This window comes from Phacochoerus africanus, chromosome 7 (assembly GCF_016906955.1).
Source record: "Phacochoerus africanus isolate WHEZ1 chromosome 7, ROS_Pafr_v1, whole genome shotgun sequence".
Classification (NCBI taxonomy): Eukaryota; Metazoa; Chordata; class Mammalia; order Artiodactyla; family Suidae; genus Phacochoerus; species Phacochoerus africanus.
Window position 1 is genome coordinate 87,997,841 of NC_062550.1, and position 14,639 is coordinate 88,012,479.

General features: G+C 35.8%; 1 protein-coding gene across 1 annotated transcript in view; it reads left to right on the forward strand.

Annotated features, from left to right (window-relative positions):
• The first annotated feature begins 6,478 nt into the window (after positions 1–6,478).
• Positions 6,479–14,639, forward strand: part of LOC125130459 (ankyrin repeat and sterile alpha motif domain-containing protein 1B-like) — a 40,083-nt gene continuing 31,922 nt past the window's right edge. The window contains exons 1-2 of the mRNA XM_047785797.1: positions 6,479–6,528; positions 8,031–8,111. Coding sequence (XP_047641753.1) covers positions 6,479–6,528; positions 8,031–8,111 — 131 coding nt within the window. The remainder of the gene's footprint in view (positions 6,529–8,030; positions 8,112–14,639) is intronic.

Here is a 14,639-nt window from a genome sequence, read left to right on the forward strand (position 1 = left end):
TTAATAAATCCACAAATAACAAGTGCTGGAGGGGCTGTGGAGAAGAGGGAACCCTCCTGCACTGTTGGTGGGAATGTAAACTGATACAGCCACTATGGAGAACAGTTTGGACATACCTTAGAAATCTATACATAGAACTTCCATATGACCCCACAATCCCACTCTTGGGCATCTATCCGGACAAAACTCTACTTAAAAGAGACACGTGCACCCGCATGTTCATTGCAGCACTATTCACAATAGCCAAGACATGGAAACAACCCAAATGTCCATCGACAGAGGATTGGATTTGGAAGATGTGGCATATATACACAATGGAATACTACTCAGCCATGAAAAAGAATGACATAATGCCATTTGCAGCAACATGGATGGAACTAGAGACTCTCATACTGAGTGAAATGAGCCAGAAAGACAAAGACAAATACCATATGATATCACTTATAACTGGAATCTAATATCCAGCACAAATGAACATCTCCTCAGAAAAGAAAATCATGGACTTGGAGAAGAGACTTGTGGCTGCCTGATGGGAGGGGGAGGGAGTGGGAGGGATCGGGAGCTTGGGCTTATCAGACACAACTTAGAATAGATTTACAAGGAGATCCTGCTGAATAGCATTGAGAACTTTGTCTAGATACTCATGTTGCAACAGAACAAAGGCTGGGGGAAAAATGTAATTGTAATGTATACATGTAAGGATAACTTGATCCACTTGCTGTACAGTGGGAAAATTAAAAAAAAAAAAAGCCAAAAAAAAAATAAAAAAAGAAGAAAGGTGCAGAAGGGTGACAATAGAATACAATCTTTTATGTAAAAAAGGAAGAGAAAGAATATATGCATTTGCATAAGAAAATTCTGGAAAAGTGCAAAAAGTTTTTTAGGTGGTTGCTTGGGAGGAGGACATGAGCTTAGGGATGAGACTTTCCTCTGTAAACCTTTATGTGCTGTTTTGTCTTTTGAACAATGTGAATGTATGTATTTCTTATTGAAATGTAATATACATGTATATGTGTGTATTTATATAAATATACAAACTTTTGAATTAAAATTTATTTTAAAAATAAGGTTATCCTATTTGTATGATATATATATAATTTTTAACAAATTTAAGTGTATTTGATTTATAGTGTGTAAGATTCAGGTATATAGCAAAGTGATTGTTTTACATATTTGTATTACATTACGTATAGAATATTACATTGTTTTTTCAGATTCTTTTTCAGTATAGGTTATTACAAGGTATTGAGTATAATTCTCTGTGTTGTATAGTAGGTCCTTGTTGGTTGGTTATCTATTTTATATATAGTAGTATGTATATGTTAATCTCAAACTCCTAATTTATCCATCCCCTTCCTTTCCCCTTTGCTAACTGTAGTTTGTTTTCTGTATCTCTGAGTCTATTTCTGTTTTGCAAATATGTTCATTTGTATCACTTTTTTAAATTCCACATATAAACAATATCATTTAATATTTGCCTTTTCTGTCTAACTTCACTTAGTATTATGACCTCTAGTTGCGTCTGTGTTGTTGCAAATGGCATTATTTATAATTAATTCTTTTTATGGCTGAATAATACTATCCCATTATACACACACACACACAAACACACGCGCGCGCACACACACACCCCTTTTGTATCCATTCATCTGTCAGTGGACATTTAGGTAGCTTCCAATTATTGGCTATTGTAAATAGTGCTAGAATGAACATTGGGGTACGTATATATTTTTTAATTATAGTTTTCTCCAGACATATGCCCAGAAGTGGGATTGCAGGATCATATGGTAACTCTATTTGTAGTTTTTTAAGGAACCTCCATACTGTTTTCCATAGTGGCTGTAGCAATTTACATTCCTACCAACAATGTAGGAGGGTTCCTTTTTCTCCACACCCTCTCCAGCATTTATTATTTGTAGACTTTTTGATGATGGCCATTCTGACCAATGTGAAGTGATACTTCATTGTAGTTTGATTTACATTTCTCTAATAATTAGCGATATTGAGCATCTTTTCATGTATTTGTTGACCGTCTGTATGTCCTCTTTGGAGAAATGTCTATTTAGGTCTTCTGTCCTTTTTTTTTTTTTTTTTTTTTGATTGCGTTGTTTGTTTATTTGTTTGTTTTGTATTAAGCTTATGAGCTCTGTATATTTTGGAAATTAGTCCCACATTTTTCACTTTGCCAGAGTTAAAAGTAGTTCTGGTGACCAGGCATCTGATATAGACAAATCCATTTACTCCAGTTTTCATTATCACATGGCACTGGACAGGAAGATGCAGCTGTCTGTTGAACGAACAAAAGCAGAGAGCCCCCAGAAACATGTTGAATAGAAGTGGAAAACAGACGTATTTGCTCTGCTCTTGATCTTAAGGGGAATATATTCCATCTTTCATCAAGATGGTGTTAGCTATAAGTTTTTTGTAGATGTCTTTTTAGGTTGATGAAGTTTTCTTCTATTCCCAGTTTACTAACAGGTTTTTTTTTTTTTTTTTGGTTAGGAACTGATGTTGGAGTTTGACAAGTACCATTTCCATATCTGTTGAAATAATCATGATTTTTTTTTTTAGTCTGTTACTATATTAATTTATGGGAGTTCCTGTTGTGGCTCAGTGGTTAATGAACCTGACTAGTATCCATTGAGGATACAGGTTTGATCCCTGGCCTTGCTCAGTGGGTTAAGGATCCCATGTGGCCGTGAGCTGTGGTGTGAGCTGGCAGCTGGAGTCTGATTCGACCCCTACCCTAGGAACCTCCATATGCCCTAAAAAGACAACAAACAAACAAACAAACAAAAAAACCCAGTAGTTTATGATGTTAAAACAAATTTGCACTCCTGGAGTAAACTCCATTTCATCATGATGAAAATATCCTTTTTCTGTATTGTTGGATTCAACTGCTAGAATTTTACTGAGAATTTTTGCATCTATATTTAGGCATGGCATATTGATCTGTAGTTCTTTTCTGTTATGTTTTTGGTCTCTTAGAATACTGATCTTGGAGTTCCTATTGTGGTGCAGGGAAACGAATCCTACTAGTATCCATGAGGATGCAGGTTTGATCCCTGGCCTCACTCAGTGGTTCGGGGATCTGGCATTGCTGTGAGCTGTGGTGTAGGTTGCAGATGCAGCTTGGGTATGGTTTTGCTGTGGCTGTGGCATAGGCTGGCAGCTGCATTTGACCCCTAGTTTGGAAACTTCCATATGCGGTGGCTGCAACTCTAAAAAGCAAAAAAAAAAAGAATACTGGTCTTATAGAATGCTAGGCAGTATTTGTGTCTCTTCAATATTTTGGAATGTTTTTTGTAGAACTGATATTATTTTTTTCCTTAAATATCTAGCAGAATTCCCTGTTGAAGCCATCTGGACCTGGAGGTTTTGTTTGTTTGTTTGTTTGTTTGTTTGTTTTTGTGGGGAATGTTTGCAACTACAAGTTCAAATTCAATTTCTTTAATAGAGGTAGGGCTGTTCAGGTTATCCATTTTTTAAAAAATGAGTTTTGGTAATTTGTGTTTTTCAAGAAACTTGCCCATTTCATCTAGGTTTTCCAATTTATTTGCATAAAGTTATTAATAATTTTCTTCTACTGTTCATATGTTTATATATTGATATTCTGTAGTGATATCTCTTTGCTCATAATTCAATAATTTGTGTCTTCTCTTTTTATCCTGATCAGTTTGCCTATAGATTTATTAATTTTATGGAATATTTTAAACACTTTTTGACTTAATTGATTTTCTCTATTGTTACCCTGTATACTCTCATTGCTTTCTGCTCTAGTCTTTATTATTTCTTTCTTCTTATTTTGGGGTTAATATGCTCTTCTTTTTTTTAAAGAGGAAACTGAGGTCATTAATTTGAGACCTTTCTCTGATCTATTAGTGTCATTTTAATACTAAAAATTTTCCTTTAGGTACGACTTTAGTTGCATCCCCAAAGTTCTGATATTTTGTGTTTTCTTTCTCTTTCAGTTGTACTTTTAAAAACTTTTTCAATATCTCCTTTGATTTATGTATTATTTAGTTTCTAATAGTTGTGAATAGTACAGATACCTTTCTGTGAATGGTTTTTAATTTAATTTCATTGGAGTCAGAGAACATAATTTGTGTGATTTGACTCTTTTAGATTTATTGTGATTTGTTTTATGATCCTCACTATGGTATATCTTGGTAAATGTCCTGTGTTCACTGGAAAACAATATGTATTCTGCTATTTTTGGGTAAATGTTCTATAAATGTTAGGTCAAGTTGGTTGGTGGTGTTTTTCAAGTCTTGTATGATTTTCTGTTTATATACTCTATCAATTATTGAGAGAAGGATGTTGAAATCTCTTAAGTATAAGTGGATAGGTTTATTTCTCTTTGCGGTTATATCAGTTTTTGCTTCACATATTTTCCAGTTCTTTATTAGATGCAAAGAACATTTAGGATTATTATGTTCTTCTGATAAATTGACCTCTTTATCATTCTGAAATGACTTTCCTTTACCACTTGCAACATTCTTTGCTCTGAAATCTGGTTTGTCCAATGTTAATATAGTTATTCAGCTTTCTTTTGATTAGTGTTAGTATGATTTTTCTGTCATTTTGATCTGTTCGTATCTTTTTAAAGTGAATTTCTTATAGTGAGCGTAAAGTTGGTCTTACTTTCTTTAACCCAGTATGGAGATTTTTCCTTTATTAAACTGGAGTGGTTAGAGCATTGGTAATTAATTTAATTACTGATATGATTATGTTTAAAGTTACCATCTAACAGTTGGTTTTGTATGTGTCTCAACTATTCTTTGTTCTTCTTTTCTGCTTTTTTTTCTTTTCCCTCTTTTAGATTATTTTTTATAATTACCTGGATTATTTTAAATAAGTACATTGCATTTGTTTCAACATTTGTTTTACTTATGGCTTATTTACTCATTACAAATTATCCTTTAATTTTTAAATTTATATAGTTTACCACACATTTATTAAATAGCTATTGTGGTTCTCTTGTAGCTCAGCAAGTTAAAGACCTGGCATTGTCAATGCAGTGGCTTGGGTTGCTGCTGTGGCATGGATTTGATCCCTGGCCCGGGAACTTCCGCATGCAGTGGGAGTGGCCAAAAAAAAAAAAAAATAGCAGTTGTATAGAGCATTTAGAGAAGGAGGAATTACTGGTGTTGGTGAATCTTGATCTGGTCTTTGGAGGAATGATAAGATATGATTGGTTGGAGAATCTATTATAGGTTAGTAGAAGGACATGATTAAAGGCATAAGGGTGGAAATTAATAGGACATGGTGGATGAAGTAGCAAGAAGAACAAAAGTACAGAAATTTTAAGAATATAATAAGAGATTGAAAATGCTTCAAGGATCAATTTTTTTTTTTCTTTTTTGGCCATACCTATAGCATATGGAAGTTCCAGGGATCAAATATGAGCTGTGGCTGTGAACCATGTCTTTAAACCACTGCTCAGGGCCAGGGATCAAACCTGCAATGTGTCCTTAACCCACCGTGCCACAGTGGGAACTCCTAATTTTTTTTAAATTTAAAAGCATAATGATCTTAATGAAATTGTAAAACACGTGCACATTTTATAACTTTCCAGTTTTAACTGTCACTTTTTTTTATTCTCAGGAGGCATGCTGCCATTAAATAAAACAAACCACTGGAGTGAAATAAAGTTAAGATCAAAATGAGGTTAAAACCTTATGATTGACTAATTATATTTGGACATTAATTTCTTTAAGACCTTCTTTATTACCAAATAAATTGTTTAATTCTTATCTGACTTTCCTTCTCTTTGGAACAATTTCCTGTTTCAAATTGTATAATGCTGTCTCTTGGTTTTATTTATTCATGGACAGTTCTCAGTGTCCTTCATATAACCTTTTCCCTCTCCTGGACCCTTCAGTATTGTTAATTATCCATGTTTCTTTTGTCTATCCCATATTTCTCTTCTTTATCTTTCTTTTTTTTTGTGATATACTTTCCTGTATATTCTCTGACAGTCTCAGTGAGGGCTGGGAGGTTTGTGAGTTGCATTGTACTTGGAACTAGCTATCCAACTCAGGTTTGATTTTTTGTTTTTTTAACTGAGGAGTGATAGATTTTTACTAATCTCAGCCTTTGAGATAAGGTTTCACCTTGCCCCACATACAAATTTTCCACTGAGGTGTTTGCATCTAATGGCCTCCCTCTTACCGAGTTTGCTATCAGGTACTCCCTGGGTTTACCTTCTGTTTAATAATAATTTGTTCTAACAATTTGCTGAACTGTGTTCTAACAAGTATCATAGGTGCTAGTACTGTGTTCTGCTACTGACCTAAGTGCTGCATAGGTGTTGATTCATTTGATTCTCACAACTCTATAAGGTAGTGCTATTATTATCATCTCTATTTTGCAGATGAGGAATTGAAGTTCAGAGAGGTTAAATACCTCATCCAGGGCTACCCCCAGCAAGTAATGGAGCCAGGTTATTGAACTCAGGTAGTCTAACTTCAGAGCCATGCTTCTAACTAGATATTTTCATAGTCTTCTGGAGAGCCTTACTTCTGTGTAAGTATGTCAGATACTTAAAATTCAATGTCTCCAAACCTGAAGTCCTCGTTTGCTTTCCATCTGCACTGTCTTCCCCAAGCAGATTTGCTTCTCTTCACATCTTCATTAATGTTGTCATTTTCCTTTTGGTCGTGTAGGCTTTAAATTTGAGTCATTCTATGCTACTACTTTCTCCTTTCTTCACTTGATGCCAGCATCTTATTGATTTGTCCTTTTAATACCTATCAAATAAGTACATTCTACTCATTTTCGTTGTCTCAACTTAGTTTAAGTCAGTTGTGATCTCTCATTTGGATTCTCTTCTTGGAGATGCCTTGTGCTCTCTGGTACCTTAATTATCTTATTACTCTGTAATTGTTAGTTTGTATATCTATCTTCTTCATTAGACTCTGTTCTTATAAAGAAGGATCTCAAATTATGATTTTGTACCCTCAGTGTCTGGCTCAATATGTGGTATACAATTGGTATACAACAAATGTTTTGTAACTATATGAATTAGTTTGTAATTAAGTGTCAGTTTTTATAATATCAGATAAAGTCATTTTTTGGTCCACTTTTGGAAAAGTGTCTTTCAATGACTTATTTTCTCAAAAGCTATACATAGTTTCTATAATTGTAGTGATCAAGGATAAAATGGACTCATATAATTACATGCTATCTTTAGAATATGTTGTATAATAAAATAATAACTTCAAAACTGTTAGAATATTTTATGGTTTGTGATAGTCCAAATCTTTAATTATGTTTTCAAGAATGAAATATGTACTATATTCTCTTGGGAGCAGTGGAACAGCATGACATATTTATATTCTTTCCATACGCAAAAATATCTTATAACTTACATAAACCAGTGCCAATTCAGAATGAGTTTGTTAAAAGGCAGGTGATAGGTATCATAAACTTTATTCTTTGGTAAAGAATATAATAGTTGAATAGTAATTATATCCAATATTTAAGTGATGGCAAAAAGTGATAGGGAATTTTGGGATCCAGATTTAATGCATAGTAGTGGGCCTGCATATGCTAATAATTTCTCTGCTTCAAATAAATGAAGTTATTTTTCTGAGGGGAGGCGTGAAAGGTGGCAGTTGTTTTCTCTGTGACTAAAGTTTTTGGAGTTCCTGTCATGGCCCAGCAGAAACGAATCTGCCTAGTATCCGAGAGGACCCAGGTTTGATCCCTGGCCCCCAGCAAGTAATGGAGCCAGGTTATTGCCATGAGCTGTGGTGTAGGTCACAGACATGGCTTGGATCTGGTGTTGCTGTGGCTGTGGCGTAGGCCAGCAGCTGCAGCCCCTATTTGCTCCCTAGCCTGGGAACCTCCATATGCCGCAGGCGTGGCCCTGAAAAAGACTAAAATAAAATAAAATAAAATAAATAAAATAAAATAAAATTTTCATATGCCACACACTGCTGACTGTGAGGCTGTCAGGCTTCTTTTGGCTTTTCAAACCATGATTTTGCTTAACTATTAACTCTGCACTTGTGCTTTATTTGCAGCATCTGGCGAGGCCCCAATGTGAACTGCACAGACAGTTCGGGTTACACTGCTTTACACCATGCAGCCTTAAATGGACATAAGTAAGTGCCACTTATTTGGACTGGACTCTTTGTGTGTTTGGTTACATGTAATGAAGTTATTTATGTCTGTCTCCTGTTGCCATGAGTCCCCTGGGCTTAGATGAATTTGGAGTCACCAGATGTTCAACACTTGACAAGCTGAAGGTGGTAGGAATACTGTTGAGGATGATTATGTGCAGAGTGTGAACCAAGTCAAATATCATACAGGGAAAATGGAAGACGTGGCAGGACCATGTCGTCATATGTACCTTTGATGAGGAAAGGGGATAAACCACTAAATGATACCTCCCTACTTTTTGGGTGTCTTCACCAAATATGGGATCATTCACTAGGAGTGAAATCTTAGTAGAGGCTTGCTGTTATGAGCCATGAGCATTTACATGAATCCCTTCACAATCCTTAAAACTAAGCTAAAGTGTTTTTTTTTTTTATCTGTTTGTCATTCATGGATGGTCCTTTGCGTTCTAAATTGCTTTAACCTATGAATTATATTTCAAATAGTGTGATAGTGCGCAGTATGGAGAGTAAAAGAATGTGTAATCATAACTGCTGTGTTATTAACAGTGCCTTAGCTAGGTAACCTAACAGTTCAGTGACAGAGTCAAAGTGTGAGGAGTCTTCTCAATGATTCAAATGTTCTGTCCTCCTTCATGAGAAAAAAAGCTGACCCTAGTAGCACAGGGAACTCTACCCAATCTTCTGCGATAATCTGTATGGAAAAAGAATAGATGTGTGTGCATGTATAACAGAATCACTTTGTTGAATAGCAGAAATTATCACATCATTGTAACACAACTATGCTTCAATAAAACCTTAAAAAATGAAAAAAATGTGTAGACAATTAAAAAAAAATGACCCTCTTTGTGCGTCTCCCCTTCTGTTTTTTCTTTTGCTTTAATGATTCGAGTTAGTTTTTTCAGATCTGGATAATTTCATGTCACTTCAGTTTTTTAGATGTGGTAATTACTACCTTAAAAATGCTTGTTACCCTTTACTTTCACACCTAACACTTTTTTTCATTCTGTGAATTGAGACACAAGGAACTTAGTTGTATTTGATCACGTTTTGTAGCCTTAAAACTCTCATGCAAGAAAAATCATTTTTATCATTACTTATCATTATGACATTTTAAGCCTAAAACTTGTTCCACAGATTGAACATTATCATCTGAATTATGTAAAATATGTTAGTTTTATCACTTAGATTCTTAGTATTAGAATTCCAAAATTACATTTATTTTCATCCAGTCCTTATTATATCAACTTAATCTAACTTAGAAATTTAATTTTGCCAAGTCTTTTAGCTATATTGCTGTCCTTCTATAGAGTGGAAAATGTGTTCAGATCCCTATAATGGGCATCTTTTTTTTTTTTTTGTCTTTTCTACGGCTGCACCCATGGCACATGGAGGTTCCCAGACTAAGGGTCTAATTGGAGCTGTAGCGGCTGGCCTATGCCACAGCCACAGCAACATGGGATCTGAGCCATGACTTCAACCTACACCACAGCTCACAGCAACGCTGGATCCTTAACCCACTGAGTAAGGCCAGGGATCGAATCTGCAGCCTCATGCTTCCTAGTTGGATTTATTAACCACTGAGACATGTTGGGAACTCCATACAATGGGAATATGTTAATGAATTAGCATTTATTCTTCTTTGTTCCTGAGTCATCAGGAGCCAAGTTAATTAAATCAGCCCAGGGTATACAATACTAATGGCTTACTTGGTCATCTTGGTTGTGGATTCAGGGTGATACTGTTTCTTAGTTCTGGTTAAGACATACTATCAAATCTAGTGGACAGGAGTTCCCATCGTGGCTCAGTGGTAACAAACCCAACTAGTATCCATGAGGATGCAGATTCGATCGCTAGCCTTGCTCGGTAGGTTAAGGATCCCATGTTGCCATGAGCTGTGTTGTAGGTCACAGTCATGGCTCGGATCCTGAGTTGCTGTGGCTGTGGTGTAGGCAGGCAGCTACAGCTCATATTTGACCCCTAGCCTGGGAACTTCCGCGGGTGTGGCCCTAAAAGACACACACACACACAAATCTAATGGACAGAAGATCTTGGGCTTGACCAATTGAGCTATACAACTTTTCTTGTTTTATATCGGCTTGGTGTTATAAGTACTTCTAAAAAATAATATTGTTCCCAAATAGACATATTTTTTTTTGGTGTGTGGCACAATATTATCATAAGAGATGGGGATTTGACTATATGTTTTTTTTTTTTAAATACACTTTATTTATTTACTTAGAGATTTTTTTTTGTCTTTTTGCTATTTCTTTGGGCCGCTCCCGTGGCATATGGAGGTTCCCAGGCTAGGGGTCTGATTGGAGCTGTAGCTGCCAGCCTATGCCAGAGCCACAGCAATGCGGGATCCGAGCTGCATCTGCAACCTACACCACAGCTCACGGCAACGCCGGATCCTTAACCCACTGAGCAAAGGCAGGGACCAAACCCGCAACCTCATGGTTCCCAGTCGGATTCATTAACCACTGCGCCACAACAGGAACTCCTGTTTTTTAAGATCTCTAATTACAGATGTTCTCTGAGAGTTATTTATCTGCTTTTTAAAAAAAGTCTCAAGGTCTCATTTATGTTTTCTTTTTAACACTTTCTAGAAAGATTTTACTTAGTGTCATTCTAAGAAGGAAAAAAGCAGGAAAATTCTAATCCCATCTCTCCCTCCCTTAACTCATTTAATTAACCTCCTTAGGCCTCATTCTATGTACTGAATACACTGGCTGGATATTTTCATTATTACTTCCAAGTATAACATTTTATGATATATTGTTTTGTTATTATTTGTGGCTCAGTTATGTACTATGATGTTATAATTCTGAAATTTAGTTTTTTCATCTAGAGTTTAAGATTTCTTGATTTTAAATTATTTAAGATATCAAAGACTTTTAAAATTAGAGATCATTTATTCCACCATACCTTGTTCACTTCTTTTATTTTATAGATGGAGAAATAAGATCATTCCTGGTTAAGTGGCCACTTACATATTATAAGATGTGGCTGTATCTAGAGTCTTAAGTGTTGTAGTTAGCATATACTTTTACCAGTAATTTATATTACCTCCCCTTTGTGGCTATATGCACATAAGATTCCTAAATTCTTTTTTTTTTAATGATCAAAGGGACTATTTTATTCATAGCTTCCTCCTTTCTGGTATGAATGCACATCAGGTAACTGAAGAGCTGTGGTTCCTAAATTCATGTTGGTTTTTCTCTGTTACATTATGTATTTCTCGGCTGCCTCCCATTATCATCAAGTAGTGTGTTTGCATGGAATGCTGATTTAAATATTGGCTTAAGAAAAGATATTTGAAGGAGAAAAAAGTGTCATAGAATATACCTCAGAGCCAGAGGAGAATGATTTTTCTTTGTCTTTGTATTCTCACTTTGCATAGGTAATGAACAATTGATTGCGTTGTATTCTTCCCAAGAAAGCTTTAGCAGTCAGCACAGAAACATATAATTTCTATCTTTGTTACTGCCGCTATTGTTATTCATCAGGTCTAGACTGTGTTCATAAACATGATGTCTCGGCTGAAGTTCATAGAACTATAGAACTGAAAGAAAGGTTATAGGGTCCTGTAGTTTATTCTTTGCTTTGGGCATATGCTTTTCCCTTCCCTGCGATATGTAGTTTATGGCCTTCATACTGCATATTAAGCCTGTATCCTCTTTACTTTGTACATTATATTGGGAGCTCTTATTTATCACTGCTAGTTCATCCACAAATGGAGTAGCATTTTGTACTTGAAATATTTCATATTTCCTAATGAACAATTCATTTACACTTAGCCAAATCAGGATACAATAGAAAATGTACTCTTGGTGATTTCCCTAGTCGTTTGTAATTATAGATTAGGAAATTATTACCTTCAGATGATAGAAAAAATATGGCCAGTAGAACAAAATTCATGAACAGCAATTATAAATAAATTATTTCAATAGATAAGCTAGAGATCTTTTTCTCCTCTTCTTTTTTTTTATTTTTTAAAATACAGAGGATTCATTGGTTCTCTCACACATTTCTACTGCCAATTTGATTCCCTTAATTCTCTTCTGAATAGCAATTAGCCAGCCTTCCTTCCTCCCTCCCTCCTTTTCTTTCCTCTCTCCTTCCCTTTTTCCCTCTTTCCTTTACTTCTTGGCTTTCCTCTTTTCCTCTTTCCCTCTCTTCCTCTGTCCTTTTTTTTTTTTTTTTTTGTCTTTTGAGCGCCACACCTGTGGCATATGGAGGTTCCCAGGCTAGCAGTCCAATTGGAGCAGCCACAGCAATGCCAGATCTGAGCCGAGTCTTCGACCTTCACCACAGCTCACAACAATGCCAGATCCTTAACCCACTGAGTGAGGCCAGGTATCAAACCCACAACCTCATGGTTCCTAGTCAGATTGTTTCTGCTGTGCCATGATGGGAACTCCCCTCTTTCCTTTTCCTTCTTCATTCCTTTCCACCCATCTTTTCAAATAATAATCTTATCATTCTCTATAAGGTTTCACTAAACTTGTATATTCTTATTTCATTTTGGTTCTCCTCTTTTTAGCACATTGCACCTTTGTTTTTTTCTTGATAAGTTTCATTTTATAAGCTATGTTGGGTACATTGTGATTTTTGGATACCGTTTTGGAAAATGTCAATGCTAAATTGTTATTGTATCTTTGAAATGTGTGTTATTTGATGTGTGGGGTTATAGTATTTTCTATTATTACTTCTCATTCTTTAAATATTTAATGCTTGACTCCTAGACTCCATTATCTTTAACCAAACTTGTATCTCAAATTGGATCTAGAGTCCAGATGGTAAGCTACCTGCATAATTTTGATTTGCTCAGAATAGCCTTTCTAATGAAAAAAGGGTATTTGCTCTAAAAATTTGTGTAATCTAATCCATGAAGTTGCTCTTTGAATAACCTGCAAATAATCTTTGGTTGATTGCTTCTTTCCTGGATAAGGATATTAACTAGTTAAAATTGCCTTTATTTACTCTATGCAGAAATCTTTGAGCATGAATTCAGTATATAAAGGAACTCCAATTAGAAAATGGAGTATATCATTCTAAAGTCTTTTGACCATGTCAGACATATTTGCAACTTGCTGTTGAGGTAAATAAATTTGCAGAATTAATCTTCCCAATGATTTAATTCTGCTCAGAACATATACTGAACTCCTTAAAAGACCTTCATATTAATCAAAGTATTATTTATGTTATCAGAAAACAAAATAAGTTAGCAAAAGTCAATACTTTTAGAATTCCTATTTTTACCTGAACTTAGCATATATTAGCCTCATTACAAAATCTTGCAATGATTTAAATGGGATTATTATTAAATTTATTTGATGTTTTGTTTTGTTCCTGGGAAATGATTTCATTAGCTAAATTTATTTTGGTGTTTCGTTTGGAATATTCCTTCCTCCCTTCACTAAGATTGTTCCACAGTGAAGCAAACAGCTTTGAGAATAGGTTTTTTTTGTTTTTGTTTTCGCCTTTTTAGGGCCACACCGGTGGCATGTGGAAGTTGCCAGGCTAGGGATTGAATTGGAGCTGTAGGTGCCGGCCTATGCCACAACCACAGCAATGGCAGATCTGAGCTGCATCTGCAACCTACACCACAGCTCACGGCAGTGCCAGATCCTTAACCCACTGAGCAAGGTCAGGAATCAAACCTGCAGCCTCATGGATGCTATTCAGATTCGTTTCTATGGAGCCACAATGGGAACTCCAAAAATAGTTTTTGATTGTATACAGTTTTACAGTTATATTCATTTTTCATTTGATTCACATCACAACCCTTTGAAAATGGTAGCAGTATGTAATCTCTAAATTCTATTGTAATAATATCTGAAAGAGTCAGGTTTTTGTTTGTTTGTTTTGGTCTTTTTGCCTTTTCTAGGGCAGCTTCCCACGGCATATGGAGGTTCCCAGGCTAGGTGTCTAATCGGAGCTGTAGCCATTGGCCTACACCACAGCCACAGCAACACCAGATCCAAGAGGCGTCTGCGACCTATACCACAGCTCACAGCAACGCCGGATCCTTAACCCACTGAGCAAGGCCAGGAATCGAAACTGAAACCTCATGGTTTCTAGTCAGATTCGTTAACCACTGCACCATGACGGGAACTCCAGAGACAGGTTATTTTTTTTTAAAAGTTTTATATATGTGTGTGTGTGTATACATTTATTCGTTTTTAGATTCTTTTTCCATATAGATTATCATAGAATGTTGGGTAGAGTTCCCTGTCCTATACTGCAGGTCCCTGTTGGCCAGTCATTCCATATACCACAATGTACATTTGGAAGACAGGTTATTTCAATTGCCAAGGTAACCAAGTTAGTAAGTGCTAGTAGGGAGTTGGGACTTGAAACCAGATCTTTTGGTTCTTAGCTGCTTTTGTTATTCTTTTTTTTTTTTTTTGTCTTCTTGCCTTTTCTTGGGCCACTTCCACGGCATATGGAGGTTCCCAGGCTAGGGGTCCAAACGGAGCTGTAGCCGCCGACCTAAACTATAGCCAC